The sequence below is a fragment of the Betta splendens genome, chromosome 24, assembly GCF_900634795.4.
Source record: "Betta splendens chromosome 24, fBetSpl5.4, whole genome shotgun sequence".
NCBI lineage: Eukaryota > Metazoa > Chordata > Actinopteri > Anabantiformes > Osphronemidae > Betta > Betta splendens.
The window spans coordinates 5,925,211-5,951,400 of record NC_040901.2 but is presented as its reverse complement, the minus strand read 5'-3'; the positions used below and the strand labels follow the sequence as shown (position 1 = coordinate 5,951,400).

At 47.5% G+C, this 26,190-nt stretch overlaps 2 protein-coding genes across 4 annotated transcripts in view; one reads left to right on the top strand and one right to left on the bottom strand.

The window, feature by feature from the left end:
- Window positions 1-26,190, bottom strand: part of LOC114849424 (1-phosphatidylinositol 4,5-bisphosphate phosphodiesterase beta-1-like) — a 100,990-nt gene that overhangs the window by 61,172 nt on the left and 13,628 nt on the right. The window lies entirely within an intron of this gene.
- On the top strand, window positions 15,980-21,607 carry bmp2b (bone morphogenetic protein 2b). Its single transcript, XM_055506424.1, has 4 exons — window positions 15,980-16,183; window positions 16,294-16,460; window positions 17,328-17,692; window positions 20,356-21,607. The coding sequence occupies exons 3-4, from the start codon at window positions 17,341-17,343 to the stop codon at window positions 21,258-21,260; spliced, it is 1,257 nt and encodes a 418-aa protein (XP_055362399.1). The 5' UTR covers window positions 15,980-16,183; window positions 16,294-16,460; window positions 17,328-17,340; the 3' UTR covers window positions 21,261-21,607.

Genomic DNA, 26,190 nt, shown 5'->3' with positions numbered 1-26,190 from the left:
GACTGTTTCAATACTGTTGTTTTTCAAACCGGTTTACGGCACGTTTGAGACATGACGGGGAAAAAGGAAAAGCCGAGGCCTTTGGTGCATTAATGTGTAAACAAAACCGGTGGGGATGACGAAGGCGTGATGAAGGTGATGCCTGCACTGTCCTCTGTGTGAACCCAAACAGAACCGGGCCGCACGAGCGCAGTCCTTCAGCAGCACCTTCAGGACCTCATACGTCAGTGCACCTTCTGACGCGGGCGTCAAACTCTTCACACAGATCTACTGTTTTAAAGCCATACTGTCTGATCATCACTGACAAAAATATCAAATGAAGCAAAATTTATATGCATTAATTCTTATAATAATAACCAGCAGTCTTTTACAGTGCTGAGCAGCTTGTTCCTGTGCAGGGGAAAGCGTGCAGCAGCGCTTCGCAGGCACCCCTGCTAATTTCCTCACCACACTCTTTGTACTTCAGAACTCTAAACGGGTCCAGTTCAAAGGGAGCCCATAAAACCGTGAGTAAGTCCTGGCGAGCCTAAACTACTACTTAGCGAATGCAGGCGCTTCAGAGACGCCAGGGACGCGGTTTGCTGCCTATAAAAAGACCGTGCGCCGGGCGATGCGGCGAGTCGGCCAACAGAGAGTGCTGTGGCGTAACTTTACCCTGCTCTGCTCGCCGTTAGGCGCGATCCTGCTCGGTTCAGGAACTCCATTGTGCATTCAATCCAAATTCCTGGTAACTAGCATAACGCGGAACATGTGCAGTGAAAAGCGATATGTTAAAAACTTAACAGCTTGCAGAGGGGGCCCAGGGACGCACGGTCGGGTCAAATCACGGGTTGGAGGAGAATTGCTGCCCCCAACCTGAATCGCCTCTATTTTATTCACTATTATTCACACCTGGAGATTTGCAGAGGCCTTGTGGGCACGACAGGGGAGGTTTAATATGTCTCTGAATATGTTTCACTGTGTTTCAGCGTAACTGAACACCTCTTCTGCCTCCATTGTCTTACCTGAGATTGTGGAGCGAAAGAACTGGCAGGTGTTCGTAGCCTCGGGCTACAAATGTCAGAATTCGAAGGAGTAAATAGAGGGCGGTAGTTGAAATGAAAGGGAACACGCATGCACGTATGCAAAGGCACACACGCACACGGAGCCGAAAACACACGCCTGTGCTGTGAGCAGCAAGATCACACAGCCAGTGCTGTTCCATATAGTGTAAACACGTCTGAGGGTGTGTATTAAATGCTCATTACAGAGGACTGGGTAAGCTCTGGGAGAGACTGGGGGATAAACAAACAAACCCCACGGGGTGGCTCAGAGGGATGATGAGGGGCCGGGGGAGGCCTCTCCCAGCGTAATTCAAGTTCAATAACTGACCCTTAACCTCCGTCTAACTCAGGTTACACAGTTCTGGTGAGACAGATTATAGGCACAGTTACCTCACAGCTGTGGAGGCTGTATAGCTCAACAGAAGCCACACACACACACACACACACACACACACACACACACACACACATGGGACTAAAGACACAAAAAGGTCAGTTGGCAATGTCAACAATCAGCTGTGTATTGAATATCAAATGGCAAAGTGGATGACGGGCTCCCAATCTGTGCACCTTTTGGGATGATGTAAAGAAACTGGGACCACACAGGGCCCTTTCACGGCGAGGAAGCGGGCGACATCATTCACCTGCGCGGCTCCAGCTGGCGGAGTTTCAGTCTGTCAGAAAGAACTCATTAACTGCACGTCACAATGATCATAGAGGGAAAACAGAGCGACTTCAAAGGGCAGACAAATACTAGTAATTGTGGAGTTTACACCAGTTGAGATAAGGAGCGACCATCAGTCTTTTGCTGGAGTGGAGGCCCTGCAGTAAAACAGCACTGGCCTGGTTTGAAGGGGGAAAAATAATAAAGATGATGTTCATACAGTAAGTGCTTGTAAGTTAAGAAACTAAAAATCATAAAAGTTATTAAATTCTCAACCTTGCAAAGAAAGTTTCAATTAATATCTATGTGAACACATCCATCTGCCAGATGAGTCCGGAGTTTGAAACCTCCGGATGAGGCCCCGCGGAAGGGCTGCAGATGCCATGACTGTGGCCGCAGCCTAAAAATGGTTCCCGACCCATGCTGTGTTAGCATAACCACCGTCACATGGCTGGGCGCGTGGAGCGGGATGAGGGAAGGAGGCGCAGCCACCGGAGCCCCCTTTTTTTACAGCAAACAACAACAACAAACCAGGGCGAACAAAAAGAGAGCGACCGCCGCTCGCTCCGACCACCTCGGCGGCAGCCGGGCACCGGCCCGGAGACGGGCTCAGCCCAGACATCTGCCTCTGGGCCCTGGCTCCTATTGTGTGACGGGACAGTAGATGGGGCTGCAGGTCTGTGACAGTGCCGCGCTTTAATGCAACCTCAACGTTTCTCCTGCCGTTCATCTCGTCTTCCGTTTTGCACCTGTCCCCGTGGCCTCCATATTTATGGATTGTTAAAACCAACACGGAACAGGGAGTCGACCAACATATCAAGCGTCAAGGTCTTGTCAGAAACGTCCTAAATTTGTATCATTACGTCTTATCCTCTGGGGAAACGATGGGGCCAATGCAAACCATCGCCTCACAGCTGGAAGGGATTTTCTGGAGTAAAATGAAATGGGAAGAACAATGTTTTATGTCTCTTCAGCCCTTATGCTGTCCTATCTCGCCCATACGGCATTCCCCTAATCATCCTTAAAGTACACATTGCCCAAGTGTCATCTCAACCTTAAAGGCATCAGTGTCTAAATGAAAACCAGCATTCATCAGACTCCTGCGCCCCCCACTGTGACTTTACTGTTTGGTGTGTTTGTTATGAGTAGATCTGTAGCAATGCACAAAGAGGCTGTTGTCCATTCGCCGCTCAGTGTGGCACAATTCCAAGGAGGACGTGAAACTCCTGTCTGCTCTGATAGCGATCTGCTGCTCCCAATCCCTACATGCAGCAATAACCCGGCACTAACTAAGCCCGGCCCGCGCTGAGATGCTGATCTAAGGTCAGCCGTGCGCCCCGCAAATGGTTTTAAATGGAGGATTACGTGGCGGTAAAGCAGGCATGGGTCCGTGCCTCGGGCCAGGTGTGGGGCTTTTTCCCTTCAAGTGGGCCTAAATCCTTTTCAGAAAGAAAATGTTGATGTTTACATCCTAGCCGTGACCCCCTCTTGGCCCCTGCGCTCAAGCATTCCTGCCATAGCTGTGACATCTAGCTAAGCTTTAGGACACCAGAGGGATAGGGGAAAACAACGCTTAATCACAGCCACAGGGCAGCTCCAAGATAACAAAGCAACCCCTTAAACCTCCCATAATGCGTGGACCCAAGTGTGTGTCTGTGCGTGTGTGTGCGTGCGTGTGTGTGCGTGTGTGTGTGTGTGTGTTTATTAAGATGCCATGCCTCGTGTTTTCACTCACGTTTATTCGTGATGATATTGCACATCTGTTCAACAGGCCCATTTTAAAACAAACTATGATGCTCTGTCGGGTGTGGGTGTGATCTGCATCATCAGCTACTCGGGCATTTGGGGTCCACAGCGTGTTAAATCAGAGTCACTTTATTTTCTCAGACTGCCCTAAGATGCAAATTCTACACAGATCAGATACTGTATACTTAGTGTACACCAACACAATGTATGTCTCATTAAAAAAGGAAGACCAGGGTGTTGTGTATGATCACCCATCCACATTCTGTCAGGTATAGAAAAGCATCCCCTTGGGTAAATGCTGTCCTTCGTGTAGTGGATGCTGATTGCTTGGTGGGACGGCTGTGGTTGCAAGGCTCTGGCTGTGGACTGCTGAGCTTGGAGAGACAGGTCAACACGGGTCAAGCGAGTCCAGCTAAACAAACACGCGCTATCAAAGAGGAAATTTCCTCTACAATCTCTTCGCAGCCAGCGCACATTCGCCAGATGATCCCGTGGGACGAGCCGCCGGCTCAGTGCGAGTGGCTTTCAGGGCGACGGGCTTGGACTGGAGGGGAGTGGGGTCACCTTAATGCATGTGAAGCAACTGGGTCCAGATCAGCGGAGAGGATAAAAGTTGTGACAAGGTGCTAAATCCCAGTTTGACTGCTTCACAGGAACCCTAGGAGTTTCTGGTGCTGTACCCGACCTGCCATGTTGCATTTCAAACAAGCAATCACAGACACCCAACATGTTCACTTCATGCTAAGTTGGACCCAGTGACTGCGCTGCACACAGCAAACCACCAGTTACGGTTTGGCCCCAAAGCCTCGCATCGCTTCGAATCGCTTCCCAGCCAAAATTCCTCCGTCCTCGACTCAATTACCTGTCACCTCACCAGACAAAGGACACGCTAGGAGGGCTGCTTCCTATGCATGTACGTATACACTGTATGCACACACACACACACCCATCAGTGTCTTTGCACTGGCTGGATGAGTCATTATGTAAAGAATAGCTTAAGTGAGCAATGAGGCAAACTGTCTGGACTTATTGGAATTTTGAAAGGATTTTAATAAAAGCTCCCCAAACGTAGGATCGTCTGCACAGAAACCCAAAGGATACGCCAACGCAGTGCTTGTGTGCGCTTGCATGCCTGCGTAAGTACAGGACGCATGTGCACATCAAGCGCTCGTGCTGTGGTAACGCACGCATCACGGGACAGACCTCCGTTGCCGCACGGCGGAGATTTTTTAATCACATAAAAGCCAACAGGGGGTGGTATGAATGCAGGCCCAGTCGCTTCCATCTGCCCTGTCCACTTAAATTAGTGGGGCCTCGCATCCAGCAGCATCTGGTTCCAATATGGAGCCAGGCGGAAGGGTGGGTGCCTCACTGTGCGGCGGAAAATACAGCCTACTGTACCTTTAAATAGCCCTCAGGAGGCTAGGGACGGATGCTGGCCCTATCGCCCTACCCCAGGACTCTTTGTATCTGGCCTAACACTTCTCCCCTTTGAAAAAACAAGACAAATGTACAATTAGCCAGGAATGCCTGCGACGCCGTTCTCCAAGTGTGCGTTCGCGGAGCCGGCCGGAGCGAGCGGCTCGCGAGTCCTCGGCCTCCCCCGCCGCCTCGCGGTGACACGCACCGCGTGACCCGGCCCAGGCTGGGCCTCCAGTTCTGCACGGACCGTGTTCGGGTTAGCCTCTGGTCGCTCTGGTTCGGCTGCCGCTGGCGGAGCCAGGCCTCTGTCAGCGCTGCTCTGTGGCACAAGTCTGCAGAGATGTCTCCTCCGCCTCCTCCTTTTCTTTTTCCCTGGATGAGAGGCACTTCAGAGCTCACCCATAATTCAAAGGTTTCCATCTTAACCATAATTCACACTGCGCTCTACCCTAACTAAAGGGGCTGTCTGTAACTACGGTGATTGCATGTTTGTCAAACGAATTGTCAGTGCAGCAGAATCAGGAGGAGGAAGGCAGCCCGGCCAGAAACATGATGATGACACGCTTACACACAGGACCGTGGACACTAGAATCCTCCTATAGTATTACTTGATCTGTAGGAGGAACCTAAAACAACAATAAAGGCACCGCTGTCTGAATAAATGCATACACATACTACAAAGATGTTAGGTGTTGTTGGATGGGTGGTAATTAACTGGTCACGGAGTTTTTAGGATGTTGAGGAAGCTACAGTTTTGTGACTCACACTATTACTATTATAGTCCAGGTTATGCATATATAATAAAGAGCAATGGTTCTGACCCAAAGGAGAAGAACAGTCTATGTCATCCAGTAGTATCTACCCTAAAATGGGCATTCTATCATTTTATTATAGCAAGATTTTAAGTGAATGCACTATACGGGAAGCCACAAACGTTCGGAGGCCCTGCCTTGAATTTCCTGAGTACGCAGACAGTTTCCCTGAGCCCGTGAGGGAGCAGAACGCGGAGTGAGAAACACAGTGCAATCAGATAAGGCTGATGACAAGGCAGAGCAAATCGATGACAAACGTTTGACAGCTCTGGCCCAGGTCTTCAGACCGAGCCTGCCTGCTGAAATACAGATCACAGCGCGCCTCCGGTGCACACTCACGCGGGGCTGTCGGGGCTGCAGGTCCTGGTGTAATACTGCGCGTGAGTGATCGGACAGACAAGCCTCGATGGCAGGCTCTGGCACGGGCACCGACGGATCTGGATTTGTGTTTTTGAGGCGCGGGGACGTGTGAACTATCGCCCCTGTGTATGTCAGGGCTCACACCCGCTGCCATGGTTCCAACGTCTCTGCCCTTTGACCCTTACGCCACTAGGATGGCGTTGCTCAAACAGTCCACCTACTACAGGCAGACAGCACCCAAACAGCGCTAAACACCGGGTCATTTCATTAAGTTGCGACTTCCTTTCTTTTCCTTCCTTACATCAGCAGTTCAGAGGTCAAGAGGATCTGTCAGCAGTGACAGAGAGGATTATGGGTGTAGGCATTCCATTGGCAGTCATTACTGCCCTCAGTCAGCACCTGGTACTCTCTCTCTCCCCCTTTTTCCTCATCCTCTTGTCTTCCTGTCTCTTCTCCTGCTGATCCTCTGACAGACTAAGAAGCAATTAGTGTCACATTAGGCACATCCACGCTGTAATTCTTATTCGTGCCAAAGCTGCTGCCGGGCTTCATCCATTTCTCAAAATGTTTTATCTTTAAAAATCCATATTTCTGGAATGTGCCAGGCCTCCTGGCCGCTGCAAGGGGGAAGCTTCGGCTTAGTCAGCAGCCACCCCCTGAACCGCCGCTCCGCATTCCCGCCGCATCGCAGTCACCTATCCAAATACAAAACAATACGCGTAAGGAAAAACGAGTGCGAACAGCAACGTGAGGTTTGGACCCCTGCACAAGAACCCCAGCCCAGTAGGATTCCTCGCATTCCAGCCCGCTCCGGAGCCGGAGCCGGTAATGGAGCCGAGCAGGCCTGCTGGGCCCAGCGCGCCGTTGGCCTCGGCATCCTGCACTCTGCACTCTCCGGACCCAGACGGCGGGCACCTTCCCCAGAACGGCCGCAGGTACCGACCTCCCCTCCGTCTGTCGGCAAAAAAAAAACAAAACACCCACACGCGAGTGCACGTCTCCCCTTTCTCCCCGCCGTCATTCCAGTTTTCCCCTCACGCATCTGCAGCTGAGACCTGAGCCCACGGTGGAGAGAGGGGAAGGGGTTTTTTGACAGTAATGCAAGGGACACTTGTTTACCTAACCTTACGGGTCAGCGTGCAGTTTAGCAGGGAATGAATGACTTCATTTTAGGGTTTAAATTAAAGGGTTCCTCCGCTCCTTGAGCACACTACACACTTGTGCGCGCTCTGGTACGAACAAGGTCCTCGCTCCTTTCTTCTCTGCGAGTGTAACACGAAAACAGTCCACAGTGACTGTAAGGTCGCCACCATTTGCATACAGTTATTACATTTTCTCAGATCTCAGATCTAATGCTTCATACATGTCGTAAGAAATCCTTCACTCGCCCTGACATGGTGTCAGTTACTTCAACAGTTATTGGGCTATGCCATATTTGAGGGAAATTGCTACCTTATGCGCCTTAAAAAAAAAAAACCACTGGGTTTTGAATGGGACCTTTTAAACAGGGGGTAGTGTTTCATTTAGAGTCGGCGGTCATTTTGGCGATGTGATGTTACCACCGGGGAACCTTGGAGCCATTTACACTCACACATGGCATCAAGGCCTACTGTGGTGGTGATCAAGTGCTTTGGAGATGCCTGGACACCATGGGAACACAAATTAGAGCCCATCTCTCGCATATCCCCCCCCACACACACGCACCAAAATGTTCAGAGCTATCGGAGCGGGCTCTCGCTCTCTCACTGCAGCCTTTCATGCCGCTCGCTCGTCAAAGCAGAATTGATTAAAGGCCCGTTCAAATGACTTCCTCTTCGGAGCTATTATTTCCCAATAACCAAAGGAGAGCAGATTGAGATCAGTAGTCTAATCTGTTGTTTCACTCTGCTCCTTATTGGTGTTTTTGTTAGAGACCAGCAAAAGAGCTCACCCCATTTTTCCTGTCAGTCATCAGGTTGTAATACCGGGGCTCACGGCTGTAACTTTAGACCTCTCCAGGACCCGCGCGCTGGGCCTTTTTCAGGGCACGGAGCGAAACGAGCCGCTCTCCAAACCCTCTGACAAATAACCCGTGCCACAAAGAGCCTGTAACTCTGCCGCCCAGGGAAAAATGCTTTGAAGCAGCAACAGAAAGGAGGGCTTCTTCGCTGCGGCCAGCGCAGCGCCGAGTGCGGCGGCTGAGCTTCATAAGAAGAGGAGGCGACAGCGATCGCTAGAACAATAGAGATCCTTGAAGTCTTTATCCTGCAAACAGAAATGCAATGAGCGACCTGGAGTGTGATGGATTCAATCCCAGGAGGCAAATAGCAGCTATTCTGCTGTCACCGGTACAGTAGTATTGAAGAAGTAGCTACAGAATCTAATATGTCAGTGCCAAATTGAGTTAAAAGTCAAGTTTCAATGAAAAGATATGAAGGGATGAGGACGGTTGAGTCAGTGTCAGCAGAGGCACCAACAGTGTCTGTCGTCCACCGGGGCTCCAATCGGAGCACACCATCTCCTTTTAACTTCAAACATTCCTGTAAACACCTGCTTGTATCTCACCTCTGCATCAGTGTGGGTAAATACCACCCATTCTTGTGCGCCTGTGTACAGACAGGACCTCCGCTAGTTACCGTCGGACACTCGTTTCTTCTGTAGTCATGCGTCGCGTCTCCTCTCGAGATGAAGCGCTAACGGAGATAAAAAGCAGTGTGTGTGTGTGTGTGTGTGTGTGTGTGTGTGTGTGTGTGTGTGTGTGTGGAGGTACCTTCAGGTGAGAAATGTGCGGTTTTGGCAAACAGCAGTTCGATTCACCCAGGTGGTCCCAGACGCCCCATCCACATAGAGGTCTTGGTTTGCGCCACATCAGGATCATATAAAAACAATGCTCATATCTCTGACTTCAATGATTAATCTGATGGAGTCAGCGTTTCATCTGTCGACGCCAATGTTGCCGGGGATCCTTTGACTTGTCACCTGGGCAAGTATTAACAAGACGTGTTGTGTCTCACGTCGGCTCACAATTACCTTTGTGAGGCGCCTGCATCTCAGACAGTTCTAATATACTGTACGGCACCACATTAATGGGGAATCTAGACGGGATCTAGACACAATCTAAAGCATCATCAGGAGGTGCTTGGTGCTCGACACGTGACAAAATCACTGGAGCGGTGAGGTTTAAAGTCTGCGTACTGTTGCTTTAAGGTGCTATGCTGCGAGTCAGGCCAGACCGTTTCAAGCATTCAGGTCACAGATCCAAGAAGTGCCTCTAATACACTGCATTTGTAACACACACTCCTTCATTATGGCTTGGATTGGCGGCTTAGCACTCACTTCTCGCTCATTCCTGAGCGGGCTCCGTGCCGGCTCCCGCTCTCTCTCACCTTTGTCTGCTCTGTGCGAGTCCCCCACTGACCGAATGCACACACTAACCCTTGCCGGATGGAGATATACTGCTTTTCCCACAAATGCGTGGATTTCGCACAATAAACCGCTTTCGATCGGGACGTTTCTAATAGTGAAACAAAGCTGGCTTTTGTGCTTAGGTTCTGAGAGGCCGCTCGCTCTTGTCATGTACATGTGAAATTAATTAGGAGGAAATACTAAAACACTTGGCTGGAAATTGCTTTTGACCAGATGTTCCACATATGAGGATCATTTCAGTATTCTTTGTATAGCAAAATGACTATATAACCTATTTGCTTGTCTTTTTGATGAAAGTCGATCCATCTCAGTCTTAAATGTCACTGTTTGTTTCATATTATGGGTAAGAGAATTACTTCACTGGGTTAGCAAAATTTTAACCTAATCTTAATCACTATGACAAGGTATCCAATGCTTTTCAATGGTCCACGCATAAACTAAAATGAGTGACCTTTACTCTGGTCCCTGCTCCAAATGGAGAGAGGCCAAATAAGCAACGAACGGCTGCCAAATGCGAAATAGCCGTCATCGCCGAGGCGTTAGAGCAAGTCGGCAGCTAACAAATCATATGTCGCGCATGTGTTCCTAGCGTGTCTTGGAAATAAACCAGCCTCCGCGCGTCTGTCTGTGTTGTTGTGGCAAAACTCCTTGATACGGATGTGAAAAGGCACGGCCATGCACTGAACCGGCTGCTCCTCTGTGAGGCGGGCGGATGTACAGTAGCTCACTAGACTGACAGACGGACAACTTTACACATCAAGAAAGAAGCCGAACGCCTTTTAAATGTTCAGGTCTGTTTCACATTATGGATTGTATATATATATATATATATATATATATATATATATATATATATATATATATATATATATATATATATAGATATATATATATATATATATATATATATATATATATATATATATATATATATATATATATATATATAGTATATGTAGGTTCTTCAGGTATGAACACACCAGCCACTGCAGGAGAGCTAGCTTCTGTGTATCTCCTGTAAATCTAAACCATCTGGAGTCTGTTTATTGTATTACAAATGACACATAATCGTAATCTGGCATGTGATGAGAGACTCTGAATTAAAGACGGGGGGCACGAAGCGGGCATTAACCTTCATCTGATTTCCTTCATGGACGACGTTTAATTTGAGGCTTGGTTCTATCTACCTGATTATTCATTACTGTAAGCGCGCCCATAACCATATGCAACGGGGTAAACTGAGGAAACCGCCAATTAAATCACATTCCAGGGAAGATTGTGGAGTTCAGTGTATACAGAACAGTTAGTTTAGCGACGTAAATATTTACACAAACTGCCACGAATTAAGACAAATGCTACCAGGAAATAGGCTGCATTGTGAGAGGCCAGCGCTTGGGTTTGTCTAAATTTATTGGCCTCTGTTGAGTCCCGAACTTTTCTGAAAGCTGTTTCCCAGTTTTCGCAAAGTGAATGAAACAAGACAACAGCCACAGCCCTGCACAAGCGCACGCAGTAAATCATCCCGATAAGCCCGTTCTCCTTTGCTCCTCTTTCATACGCTGAAAGCTTAATGTGATGCGAACATTCATTTTCTCATCGGCGTTCACAGCAAACGCTCACATAGATCATGTGTCTCAAGCAGCCTGGGAGTCGGGGCGCGATAGTTGCGTCAGACGGGCCCTAGTAGAAGTTAAAGATACATACAGTGCAGTACTGCAATACCAGGGAGTGGATGTCAGTTAAATGTTTATACAGCTGCCCTGAAGCTTATTATTATCATGAAACCACACAGCTATAATGTCATTCTGTGGATGCCAGAGTACAATCAGGTCCTCTCCAGCCGACAGACTGGCCTGCTGTTCTGCTCTGCTCCGGCCTGTGCGACTGGGATCACAATCAGCAGGACGGCGAGATAATGAAATGGGTTGGTTCCAGACTAACTTCGATTTCTGTGCAAAGTGAATAGGGATGTTCTTTGTTTGTTTTACCAAAACAAAGTTCGATCATTCAAAGCTTTTCAACTAATATGGATTCAAATTTATACATTTTCTGTTCTATCTGTAAATTATCTTCTATAAAATAAGACTGCACTTCCACTAAAGTCGCCCCTAAATCTAATTATACACTAATGCTATAAAACTCCTAATATATAAGTGCCGCTCTTTCATTTTGACCAGTGAGTGATTAAAATGCTGTCACGTTGTGTTTGGCTTTGAAGGTCACACCACTTCAGGATGTTTCTATTTATCCTCATGGTTTCCTGAACCTTTAAAGGACGTGCAGGGGAAAAGGCTGCCGTTTGAGCTCAGCACATTGGCGCGTTCGAAAAGCAGAAGCCGTGGCGCTGACTACACAAAAAAGGCAATCAACTGTCCCTAGCAAGTATTACAGTAGACCTCCATAAACAAGTATTAATGAAAAGCTTCTTTGCTGGAGATGTGTCAGGTCCTGATTCCCCTCAGATACTCGCTAAGTGTTTTCCTTCCTCCCTTGGCCTGTAAACAGCTGCTTGTGCTTAAGCGGTAAAATGTAAATCTTGACGCTGGCTGTTTACGTAGCCCAAGCTTCTAATCATGCAGACGTATAATTGAGTGACGTGTGGTGTTTATGAGTTTATGAGTGGAGCTGCATTCAAAGGGCAGATCCCTGTATTTATGTCTCTCTCTGTCTAAAATGGAAGTCGCTGCCTCTCATCTCAACTACTTTACTAAATGGAGCATGTGTTTATATGATTCCTATTGTAAGTTGTTAAAGTGTGAGGTCTGCGAGGGCTAAATGTTTCTCATTGGTGCTCTGGTTTTCCAGCACGAGGCGTTTTACTGTTTTATAGTTAAAGAAGAACTGTTCGCACTGTTCCTTTTACATCGGGAACAATGAAACACCATGCGTGGATCAAAGTCAATTATTCTCTTTTAATAAAACGCCAAACAAAGATGATTTGAATGGATAAAAGCCTCTGGCGGGATCAAAGCTCCCTCATTTGCTATTTACACAGGCAAATAAAAGACAAACAAATCAAACGTGTGCCAGTTTGAGAAATGATGTGCAGCTTCTAGTCAACAACTAACCTCAACGTGCTGCTCGATATTTGAAACATGCATGCAAGATCTGGACCCTCTCCTGTGATCTCTAAGAGGCCATATAATCTGGAGGTGGACTTGTTGCTCAAATTAGTGGGTAGAGAAGTGTGCCACATGTTCAGTATCCATAAATATTGAATCTGGCTTTCTAGCATGCTGCCTCTGACCTTGGTGGGTTTCCATTTCAGGAGCGACCTATTCGCAATGTGTCCCCGTTTCCCCCCGCAATCCCTTTCATGCGCCATGTGCACGCGCTCGCCGTCGCCAGCGGCCGTGCTTCTGCTGTCACCCACATGTGGATTAATGAAGACTTTTATTGGTTTTCCAAATTAAAAACCACGCTGGGTGCGAGTCACGGCGGCAGGTCGTCCTCCGGGTTCCGGGTCTTTGCGGACCTAAGACGACCGCTCGCTCAGTACTGAGGAATGCGGGGCCCGCGTCCGGCCAAGTTGCTGTTAACAGCGGGTGAAGGGCTAATAGTTGGATCTGCCGTGTCATCTCGGGGTTCGTCTGCCCCCTGACTCCTGGAATGTACGTGATGACAAGAGAATCCAGCATAACATGTGTAAATGGGCCCACATAGCGTACAGCGCACATACTATGGTGAGCAAAGCACAATAAACGGTGCCTTCTTCTCTTTCTCAGGACAACAAGACTCATTCTATCCCAATCTACCTCGAATAACCTCAAACATCCCCCCTTGAATGCACTCATTATATTTTTGCTGTAAGAAGGGGGTTTCCATGCGGGGAAAAGGCACATCCATTAGCAAAAGCAAAAGTACATGTTACATATTATTCTTTTGGTCGCTGAGGATGATTTCCCCAAATGTGATGGATAATATAAACAGTATTCTGGAGTTCGAAAAAGAAATAATGATAATATGTGGGTACGAGCATTTCCCAACACGAAAACGACTATATGACGTGCTTTTGTTGAGGTGTTGCTGAAGTTTGGAAGCCTCGGGGGTCGAATCAGACACCAGCCATATTAGTCCTCCCCACTGGGACAATAGGATTTACAAAACCTCCCGTTTAAGCTGATAACTACAGTCTACAGCCAAACAACTGTTATGACGACGTACAGATGCTCCGTCGCCTCGTATTTTAACCCGCTTCTGGGTCACGACGGGTTTTAAACGAGAGAGCGCAAAACACAGTGTTTACGCTGCGTCGGGTGAAACGTCTCTCTATATATTTGACTATCTGCTTCCTTCCTGCAGCCAGGAGAGGTAAGCGATCACTGACTGATTGCTTCCTTTTACTGTAGGCTGGAGTGTAGCATTTGGACATACTGAGGAGACCGGACCGGAGCTCAGTGTAAACCGAGCTGCGCTCCGGTTTGATAAACTGGCCAGATACAGCGAACAACTCCGTCTTGACCTTCAGCCCACACTTTTGCACTGCAAACTATTTACTACTATCACGAACAAACAAATGTGCGCTACGGGGACATAACGGGTGGAGGGGTGACTGAGCCGACGGGCTGAGTCAGAGTTTAGCCTCTCCGAGGCCTCCCCGGCAGCTCGTTCATTTGGTTCTCAGATAGCATATCCCACTTTCCCTCCTCGGCTGCCAGGGTTTCACTCTGTGATGTTGTCCTTTCAATCAGCATGTAATTGGATCAGCGGTGGCGATTAGATAAGCATGATGTAGCTGGCTTGAAACAATGACATATACGGTATCAAATAGGCGTGATCTTCTCAAACCACTCTGGGCATCACTGACGAAGTCCTCTTCATGGACACATGTTTCAACACTGGCCTCAGACAAGACACATACCTGTACAAAATAATGAATAAACAAGACACATGCTGTCCACTGCCCACTGGTTCTAACTGCACACAGCTTCTATACACACAGAAAAGGGGGAGAAGGCCTCAGATAAAGCCCTCTGTTTCTAATCCCCTCACCTGAGTAATTACTTGTGGCTTACTGTGTAGGGCCTTATCCACCAATCTACAGCATCTAAACGCTGAGCAGGTTTAACTGACTTTAAAGCTGGTTTGGAGCGACGGCTGTTTTGGCAACAGGAGCTAACCCCCAACTATCACGACTTGTGATTTAAAACGACAATGGAGCAAATCTAAGAATAGGAATGAATTAGCATGGGCCATTACCTGCCTTCATGAATGAAAAGATGAATGGATGAATACTAATAAAAATACAATAAAGAAGAAATCAGAAAGGGTGTGCAAGGCCAAGGAACAGTGTACAGTACATGCTCTCAGGTATCGGCATGCACCTACAGGGCTCTCTGTATTTTAATTGCTAAGTGGATGATCTGGGATTATCCCTCATAAAATGTTATTGTCCTGAAAGGAGACAAAGATATCTTGTGATCTCTGTGGGATTTAATCTAATGCCATCTCTGTGAAAAAAAAAAACCCAAGCCCCGTGCTTTGGCCAAAACACAGCCGCCTGCCTCAATATCATCACCTAATGGCACTAGAGGGAATCAATGGGGGCTTTTCTTATGGAGATGACCCACACGTTAGCGCCGGCTACACCCTACAACATCAAACCAGCACAGCACAGGTTTCGCTCACCTGCGTGTACCGCACTGTCCTGAAGAACCAGAGACTGTTAAAAAAATAACACACCGGCTTTTTGCAGCACACTGCAGCTTCTCTAAGACCCTGTTTTGTGTAAACACAAAAGTTTCAAGCTACGGAGTTTATACCTTGAGTCTCCAGTTCTGGGGCTCTTGAAACTTGAGGTAGCGACACACGGATTTACTGACAAACTGATATGAAACGGACTCAAATAAAAAGATTATTCCAACCAGGAGAAAGTGAGTATAAATCTGCACTGGTGATTTATAACACCCCCCCCCACACACAGACACACACACACACACACACACTCACACACACACTCACTGAAGTTGAGCAGCAGGAGGATGGTCTCTCTGCAGGCTCTAATCCTTTAAAACCACAAAATCACACCGTGTGATGCCATTATCTGACAACCAAACCTATTTGATCCTCCTATTAACGCCTACTGATAAATGATCTATTTAATACATGTGCTTAGTCAAAGCGGATGACTAAGTCATCTTCATGTAATCTAATAAGGAAAAGGGATCACTGCTAAGACGTCCAACTCAGAGCAACAGCGCATTTTAATAAACGCTATTTTATGCAGATTTCCAGAATACAGTATGTAAAATAAAAATGTAAGTGCCAACACTATAAAGAGAGTAAAAGAGCAGACACCCCCTGGCTCTCTGCCAGCATTTTAATTGCATTCATTTTCACTATACTGGGAAATAAAACTGAATTATTCATAGTGGAAAGTAATACAAGTTACTTTTCCAAGTCAAAACCAAAACCGAATCATCCCGGGGGGGTTTCCACGACCAGCTCTTATTAAAAGCCCCCAACTTGCTTTATTGTTGCATTGTCAGGCGTGAAAAGGGTTCGGCGTACGCTAATAGTGGACAAATTACTCATGGTGACATCACTGCACGACAAACGACGACGCACCAATCAATAGAACCATTGCACTGTGGCACGGGGGGGAAAAAGACGCTCCTGGACTCGCAGCAACAGGGTCCAAAGGAGCAGCACTCGAGTGAGCTTATCTCACCGAACAGTCCGCTCTGCTCGGCTCGGCTCGGCTCGGCATCAGTGGGTCAACTGCGCTCGTTGTAAGATGTTCAGCCGGGATGCTTCACACTTAGATCGAGCCTGCCTTCGCGAAGCAGCTTCCTCCTAGACTTATTCTTTACTTTTCCTTTTTCCTTTTTACCGACCCAAGACCCAACTCGAACCGCAGCAGAGAGTATGTGCGACGCGCGACCGGCGGAGGGCACGGGTTGTCTCTGGTCCCTCGAGAAAACGCCGTGTGGATTAAACGCGAATTAATGTGGAATTTATCGGAGCCCAAAGGTGGAACGACGACCGGACACAGCGCTTCCTCGTCAGGTAAAAACGCCGCCGCCTGCTCCGAAAAAGCCCCAGAAACGCAACCTGAATAATGTCAACACCTTTAAATTAGCGTGCTTCGAGGGGGAAACCTTTAAGGTCCAGCTGCGGATCCTCCGCTATATGTGCGCAAAAGTTAGCGCGGTTTCCCTTTGAACCTGGGGGGAAAACGCCGTGAAAGGGGAACTTGGGTGAAAATGTCACTTCTTTGGAGGCTGCCGTGCTCAGATACGGGGTTTTAATGTTTTTGATGTTGGCGTCCAGGGCTACATCTGGTCCTGGGACGCACGTCAGATCTAACACCTGCGAGCCTCTTGAAGTAACTCTATCCCTTATGATTATATGACAGTCAAAGCCTCCGCAAATAGACGCTTTTAGCGCCGTCTGACTGCCTCTCCTGCTGCTGTCTATCCTCCTGTCCTCGCGCCTCTCTCGGGCGCTTCTTCCAGGATTGCGTTTCTTCTCCTTTCATCTCGCATTACTAAACGTGATTCCTTATCTTTTCTAATTGGAGCCCTCGTGTCTGCCGCCACCCCGCGCCTATCTTTGATTAGTTTCTCGTGCCGTTTTCTTCTGTCATTACTTCCTCACCTTCTGATTTTTTGATGTTGCTGCCCACGTCGAGATCAAGTCTTCTGTTTCACTTAGACGCGCTGTTTCGCCGGTGGGCTTGTTATCAACACCCTTTTTGTTCTACTTCAATGTAAGGACGCGTCGGCCCCTTTTATCCTGCGCTCATTCACTCCTTCCTACTGTGTGGGGGGATCACACGCGCTTTGGGGAATGCTGCAGTGAAGCCCCTGCTGCGTCCACCTTATGTCAATACCTCCGCGCCAGCGTATTGACAGAACCTAACTTTCTCCACAGGGACTGACTGATCATGGTCGCCGTGGTCCGCTCTTTCATGGTACTGCTGCTCGCTCAGGTGTTGCTGGAAGGTGCTGCGGGACTCATCCCGGAGGTCGGCCGGAGGAAGTACAGCGCATCCGGGAAGCAGGCGCCGGAGCAGTCGGAGAGCTTCCTCAAGGAGTTCGAGCTTCGGCTTCTCAACATGTTCGGCATGAAGCGCAGGCCGACGCCGAGCAAGCAGGAGGTGCCGCAGTATATGGTGGACCTTTACCACATGCACTCAGCGAACGGGGACCACAGCGCTAAACGGCCCAAGAGCATGGGGAAACACGCAGAGAGAGCCGCCAGCAAGGCCAACACGATTAGAAGCTTTCACCATGAAGGTATGTATTAGTGACATACCTTTACTTGTCAGCCGAGCAGCACCTCTGCTTTCTCGGACGACCAAAACATATATTTAAACATGACTCAGTGCGTCAAAACTCAACTTCAGAGTCTCCACTCTTTTATGGCGGGTTAGTCATTTACTGTACAGATGACACGCGTCCCGGTTATTTCTGACTCTGAAACAAGTTCGAGAATACTCAGGAACTCGCTTTCCAAACAGGCGTCAATTAAACGGACTGTCATTTAGTGATGCATCCGTCCCCCGGCGCAGCTGTCGCTGGTTTCAAAAGACATCAACGGGTGGCGGCGTCCCCGGGGTCATTTGTTTCTTAATAATTGATGGTGTTTGCGTGCGCTCCGAAAACAGTTTTTCCAGACACGCACCAACGGCGCAGGATAAAAGGCGGCGCGGCCTCGCGCGGGTCGCAGTCATCGAGGACCTGCGTCAATCACGCACGACGTGACATTGGACTATGACAAAGTCATCGTGTCAGACCGAGTTGTGACTCATTTTAACGGGACTGCAATCAGTCCCCGGTTCTTTCCATTTCAGCCTCTCGCCGCGTCGTGCGCCATTACGCACGTTCCAATAACACCATAATTGCTCACTTACTTTATATATTGGTTACGGGCTGACTCTTGTATATGGTGTTTCAGTTCTGTTCCATTTTACTTCCAAGGCAACATGTGCTGGTCAGATGAATAACGCTCACACAGCTGTACTGTATGTGGACTGCATGTGTTTATACCAAGTTCCTGATTAAATCCATTATTCTAAATTACCAAGGCAATAAAAAAGTAAAATGTCAAGATACTCAATGCTTCTTATACATCTTCTTAAACTAATCAGCCTAATGTGCCACCTGCAGTAATTATAATATTTGAATAATATATGTATGATAAAAAATAATTCCAAAGTTAATGTCAAACTCTGTATCAGCCAATTAATTTCCTATTGCCCATGTTTTAGTTTTACAACATGCAAGTTACTGAGTCCATAGGGGCTGCACACACAGAGTCCTAAGTGTTGGAGTTTCCATCAGGGGTGAGTCAGAGGGGTGGTTGAGTGGTTGCTTGGGTGCTCTCCAGAGGCCTAGTGCAATGACACCCAGTGGCTACACTGACACACTACAAACAAGCCTGGCTTGGGCAGCCAAGCTGAGTGACTGTTCTCTGCCCACTGGAAACCTCTGTGCCCGGCCAGCACACACCTTGACACCGCCGGCCATTACGAATGTGTTCAGACTCTGTTTACACGCGCTCCCCTGGCTCTTTCGCCCTATGCTAACAGAGCTGTCGGGTTATTAGTCTTCCCACGTCAAGAGATGTGGAATTGATGGCTACTCCATATAAAAAGCATGTATCTACAGATGTTAGCGCCGTACATCAAAGCAAACAGCTGTAGTCATTCATCACATCTGCCTGCTGATATTAATTTCACTAGGATAAATAGTTTCACAGCTATCGGTTTTCAAAAATAACCATTTTCATTGCCAAATAGAACATTTCCAGTGTTACACCGGAAGTGGTGCGAGAGACAGGTCTGTGATGAATGACCCAACATTAGCCTTTATCTTTTTGTTTTGGCATGCGACTCTAAAAGAAATTAGGAATGTTGATACACTCATATCTGCGGTTCACACGTTTTTGACAAGTCCCGACTTGTTCACACAGTTGTTCCACCAAAAAGAGAGACGGGCTGGGATAGAGCGGGAGCAGAAAAGCGGCCTAGGAAAAGTGGCAGAAGGAGAGAGGACGAAAAGAGGATTTGAGAACAGAGAGAGAAGGGGATTTGGGAGTCGAAAAAGAAAAGAAAGAGGAGGATTGGGGACAGGGGAGAGGGAACAAGAGACAGGGGGCTTTCCCACATTAAATAAGGAGTGATAGGCCTAATTGAGGTCTTTGTGCCTCTGGTGGGAGGTTTAGGATGAGATGGTGGAATTTCCTAAATGCCTCCTTTGAAAAAGCACAGAGTTCAAAGTTTGTGTTTATTTTACCACAACAAACAGTTTTAAAAGTGTGTCCATCCACGAGTATCATAAAGCAAGGGTTCAAAGTGGGACTACATCAAAGTAAATGACAGCTTTTACTAAACATAACCATTAACTTCAACTTAAGTGAAACATTTAAGTCATTTAACGTTTACATTGAAGAAGTAGCTCATGTAACTTTTTTATTCCTGCTTTTTTCGTCATGACTCTTGAATATAGGTTAGAATTATTTTGTCATGGGAACTGATACCAGTTGCACAAGTAATTCTCAAAAGGCAAAAGTGGCATTTGAAGCCAGCGATTAACATGTTTGATCTTATCCATAGACAGAAGTCCACCGCTTTTAACTGAACGTATGACTTCAATGCTATTATTACATCATTCCGGGAAGCTGCCTGCTATTACATGCAAAGAGTTGATGTATGTGTTATGCATGTGTGACAAAGGCCCACACCCACTCACTATAACCACGTGGCATCTTGGACGGCTGCACAGAAACACAGGCAGCATAAGGCTGCAAGTTGTCAGTGACAGAGAGCAGCAGAAGTCATCCTCAGTTACTCACAGTGTTTGGATAAACATGCACTAGGCGTGACTTCTTTATTTTATCGTAGCCGTGCATTTTTCACCTGAATCACCTGCGTTCGTTTCTCCGGTGTGTCTCTTAGAGTCCATGGAGGCGCTGGCCAGCCTGAAGGGCAAAACAACCCAGCAGTTCTACTTCAACATCACTTCCATCCCTGCTGAGGAGCTCATCACCTCCGCAGAGCTTCGCATCTACAGGCATCAGGTCATGGACGCGGCAGCTCCCAACAACAGCTCCAGAAACAGCAGCACTAGTGCGAATGCTGGCAGCTTCCACCGCATCAACATTTATGAGCTATTTGGAGTTCCTGCCACTCACGGCGGGGAGCCTCTGGTGCGTCTACTGGACACTCGGCTGGTGCAGGACTCTTTGAGCCGCTGGGAGAGCTTTGACGTCAGCCCGGCCATATCGCAATGGACCTCTGGAAAAAGCCACAATCATGGCTTTATGGTGGAGGTGCTTCACCCAGACGCAGCAAAGACAGACGAGGCGCGCGCCCAGGTGCATGGCAAGCATGTGCGGGTGAGCCGGTCCCTGCACCAGGATCGGGACTCGTGGCCTCAGGCTCGACCCTTGCTGGTGACGTACGGCCACGACGGCCGCGGGGACTCGGTTCTCCACACGCGGGAAAAACGCCAAGCGGCGCTACGCAAGCCCCGCCGGAAGCACATACACAAGAGCTGCAAGAGGCACGCCTTGTACGTGGACTTCAGCGACGTGGGCTGGAACGAGTGGATAGTGGCGCCCCCCGGCTACCACGCCTATTACTGCCACGGGGAATGCCCGTTCCCGCTCGCAGACCACCTCAATTCGACCAATCACGCCATTGTGCAGACGCTGGTCAACTCGGTCAACGCGAACATCCCCAGAGCCTGCTGCGTGCCCACTGACCTCAGCCCCATCTCCCTGCTCTACCTAGATGAATATGAGAAGGTCATCCTGAAAAACTACCAGGACATGGTAGTGGAGGGATGCGGCTGCCGGTGAGGAGCTGACAGCGGGGTGCATAGAAAGACAAAGGGGGCATCAAAGACTGATAAAGACATTCAATGTTATTATGAACACCCGGTTTCCCAATGAAGACGTTTATTTATATGGAAAAAGACAAAACAGAGCTATTGTGGAAGAAGAAAAAAACTATATACAAATATATTTATGTCTACGTAAAGTTGGGAAAAATAAATATTTTAATCAGAGGAATATTCCTTTACTGGTTTTCAAAATGTATTTCTGATATACATTTCGAAATGGGTGCAATACCACATGAAGTATATTGCTCAGATTTTTATTTTGTATTTATTTCTATTATAACCACTTTATTTGTAAATAAATAATGTATATTTATCGTGGACAAAACCTGGTTCCTCCACTTTTCAACCACCAGCTGCCGCGACCCAGCTGTTGTTGTCGTATCTGTTTCTGAGGCCAAGGCGAGTGGCTTGACACGAAAGCTTCAGATTCGGGCAGAAATTAGCTGCGAAAATACACACGACAAGCGCTCACACCGCGCTGATTGCAAACCAAGCACCGAGCTGTTGGGGTGTATGTAACTGGAAACCAACAACAATAGAAGCGTAGCGAGGAAAGTGACAGCAATAGGTCAGAGTGCCACTGGTGTAATGAACTGTAGGAGGGTGTAGGGTCACGGGACGGGAGTGACAAGTTACAAGCTGGCAAATATGATAGGCTCCTGAGGGAGGACTAGAAAAACACCAGAGCATTACATGTCACTACAAAGATCCCTGGGAAGTGTTGTTTTGTTTCTAAGCAATATTACAGATAATGGAGGAAAGGATGATGCAATTGGAACTTAATGAGGAATAAAATAACACACATCTGCACCTGTCCACATACTGCGTATGCTTGGACATATTGGGCCCCACGTCACATTTTGGCTTCCCTGAGTCACAAAACGCAGCAATAGAGTTAAAAAGAAACAGGTTTCACCAAGTGAGTCAGGAGCAACAGATAATGAATAGCAACAGAGGCAATATTGTGTATCGACACCAAAAAGTCAACCCAAACAAACCAAAGGTTGAAATAAGGCTATTCAGTATGATCACCTGGATCAATATTGTCATTCTGCAGGATGTTTACCGTGGGAATGATAAATTAATCTACAGTCCAACGCAAATTGACTAAAGCTCCCCCCAGAAACACACGGATGAAAATTTATAGTGTCGCCACAATAGCAGATCACATAATAACAGGGAGAGGAGGAACAGAGGGAGAGTTCTGTGGAGTTTGACTGACTGCACTTTCTGCTGCGTTCGCATTAGAAAGGGTTGGGAGGGATCGCAAGGCAGCTCGAAATGCTCTAAATAGAATGTTTTTTATGTGAGTGCACATTGGGACCGTGGAATGTTGGTTTTCAATCTCAGACACATGTGCGCGCTTGCATGGAAAACCAACGGGGTTGTTTTTTCAATCATCTATTCAAGGGTTTCCTGGTGGGCTTTTTCTCTTCGAAAAACAAATGAAACGGCGAACAAAGCGGAGTTTGTTGCCGACGCGGTGAATCGGAGCGCTCAGACCGAGCGGACAGGTTTTTCACGGGCAGCGAAGTGACCCAGGTGTCGCCCTTTCGTGGCTCTCGGATCATGTCCGATGGCTCATTCCTACCCTTCAAGGCTTTACTGCAACCCAGTACTTCCATATCCTCCCTACATTTCCCCACACATTTCCTTCTCCTCCCACCGCGGTTCAGTTCCAGTCCTCTGCATGTGTTGTGTTATGTTACCTACCATCTCCACCCCCCAGTCCCATCTGGTGGCCATTGCTCCTCCGTGGACCCCCTCCGCACCACAACCCCTCACATGGGCCGCACATACCCCACCTCAGCCAGTAGCAGCACTCTTTTAATGGACTTCAGGAGGAAGCCCTTACACGGGCACATTCAATGAACGTTTGATAAAAATCAACACTAAAAACATTAACCCTCCAAAAAAAAAGCTGCTGCCTAGAGTTTCAGAAGTAATGTCAGGAGAGGGATGTGGGGAGTTTTAGTGTTAAAAACGTGTGAGATTTAGTGGCCTGCCTTTATAGTTCAAGTCCATAAACCTTTCATTGGGTTAGGTGGAAATACTGCTCCCAGGATGGGTGACACATGTGTAGCACTCCTGAAACCACCCCCCATTCCACCCTCAACTGGGTTTCAGTGGCACTGAAGTTGGCCACTCTGCTCCAGCGTCTCAGGCCTCTTGTTTAAGAGCTAAGTTAGTATCAGACTGCTCCTCTGGGAACCGCTCCTAAAGCTCTCGCTAAGAACAGGGGTCAGGGGTCAAAGTAATAAGGACCTATTATCTGCATCATTACTGACTGACTTCCAGGCTCATCATGTCATCATGGGCTAGTCAGCCACCGGTTGGGACTGAAAACATGTTTGCCTTTCAGAATCCATTCTTTTTCTTAAATGATACAATAACTGTTAGATAATGTGATAAAAAATGATCCATTATTTAGATATGTGTTCTTGGCAAGAATCTGTTCACCTGCTACACAGACCTCTGAAAAGTCACGGTCTGAAAACAGATTTTTCTATTTTCTTTCCTTCCTCATGAACATCTGCTAAACCAGTTAAAGGTGTCCTTGTGTCTTTGTACACCGCATAACACATCAGCCACACAACTTAAGTGCATGACACTGCTCTGTGGGACTCGCCAGCATCACAGGGCTTATGCATTTCGTTTTGTAGCAAATCGCAACTATCTCTAGTTCTAAACAACCCAATTTTCATAAGGGTTTATGTTTTCTGGCTGGCGCAGAATCGGAAAGTATGCGGCGTGCTGCGAAAAAGACGGCTCAATCACTATGGGAGATCTCACCTGGCCCTGAGCCAAAGTGGGACACGACAACTTAGCGAAGCGGGGGGTGGGGAGGGGGATAGCACCCACTTTAGAGTCTTTTCTAACTTCGGATCGTTTCTCCTTCATGTGTTGCACACGCTAATTTTAGAGCCGGTGTTTTTTCTGTGTTCCGAGAACAGCCAGCGAGATGACGTCCAACATAGCTGAGACTGTGGCATCTGTGCTGCAGCTCTGAACACATCAAACAGACGGGCGTCCACAGATTCAGGAGCGGAGGAAACAGGGGAATTACTTTTCCAGAATGACTGCACTAATGATAGTACTTTTACATATATACAGCCTTTGCCTTTTATCATTCCACATCCTCGAACTAACGCATCAATTAAAGCATATATGTGAGCAAATGACACAAATGCTCCTGGAAATGCTACGTAATTATTACAAAAGGCAACTTATGGCATCAAACCATCACTAAGTTGCTTCTATAATACATTGTGCTGCTACCATTACTGTAAGAGCTAATCATCCATGCAATCACAGCAGAGCTGGCCTGGAGTGACATGCTGAAGTCATTATAGTGCCTCTTACCTCTGGCTGGGACTCAGTGGAAGAAACTATTATATAGCCCTATACTCACAGCAGACCAGTCTTACAGTTAGGCTATAATAAAGAGTTAAATGGCTGTTTGCTATTATAATACACCAGAGAACAAGGCAATGAAATCTTAGTGGAACCAGCCAAAGAACCAACCTCATTAAAATCAGAGATTTTAATGTGTCACCCACAGACTTTGATTAACTCACAAAACCACGACATATAAACATCGTGTGCAGTGTTTTCAACTGCTCTATTTATGATATGAAGCTGAGTGAGAAAAAATTGAGTTTTAATAGGATAATTAATTACAATAGTTATTCTTTGAAGAAATAGGAATGGACTTCAGGATGTGTATGATGCAATTTGTGGACTAACATTTCCTCAGAGGACACAGGAAGGAGTTCCATATGGACCACATGTGGGCTCCAGGACTGGGCTCGAAGATGGATTTGCCGCCAGACACTGATCTAAGGTCAGTTTCGCCATTTACTCCTCTGATGGTTACAGTTGGGTTTTGGAGGGAGGGTGACTGATCCTGGACGCTTGCCGAAGGGCGTCTCCTACACCCCGAGCTTAAAAGGGCTGGTGCGGTTACGGGAGTGGCCTCCATCTTTGTAGCAGGAAGTGAAGAGATCAATCAGAGGAAGCGACATGACATCGCCCAGCATGCCTGTTAAATACATGTCAATCTTAGACACAATAAATCTTGTGCCTTTCCACATGCACTACTTCAAATAAATGACCTTCGTTCGGAGCCGACTGTGACAAAGCAGCTCTGAACTCATCTGTTTTGTCTCACCAGTAGCAGAACACAGACTACATATTAGTCTTAAAACAGAGACCATTCACTTCACTTCCAATAAACTTTCATAGCATTTATACACTAGTATGAAAATGTCTATAACTACAAACCATTTAATTTATCATTAGCCAGCAGATGGCAACAACCTATCTCCAATGTCATCACAGTGACACCACAGATTCTCCCCCTCCCTTCTCTGTGTGCTTAGCAGCAATGAGGGTATAGCAGACGATGCAAGCGCCTTCTTTGAAGTCGTATTTCATGTCTTTATCGCTCACGAGCACAGAACGCTCAAACTGAAGTGACTGTTACAGGCTGCAGAGTGTCAGTGTGGCACCGTGAGGAGCTCCAGGTCTGGAGCCTGGTCCACCGAGCATCCATGGATCACTGGCTGATGTAAGGAGAACCGTTGTGAAGGTTGGGGCCTCGCTCGGTGGTCTGCGAGAACAGGCCGGTCCCGAACCTTCTGTGCTTAGACAGATTACCAAGAGGCCGCTTCCAGATGCAGTGCGCGGAGGAAAACAGGCTCTCCTCCTCTGGGTGGTATGGGAAAAATCCAATCCCCACACTTTTCTCATTAGTGTAATAAGCTTTATATAAACCACTGCCATTGTTAAGAACACACGCACCATCTCGATCCATCTGTCTGTACACCGGCTCTGTTGCACATCTGCGTAACGCAAGTCGGAAAATGTTCAAAACAAAAACCTTG

Excerpts from the sequence above, each read along its gene's own strand:
- bmp2b (XM_055506424.1), top strand. The coding sequence starts at position 17,341 with ATGGTCGCCGTGGTCCGCTCTTTCATGGTACTGCTGCTCGCTCAGGTG. Across the intron at positions 17,693-20,355 it reads TAGAAGCTTTCACCATGAAG|AGTCCATGGAGGCGCTGGCC; the intron begins GTATGTATTAGT and ends TGTGTCTCTTAG.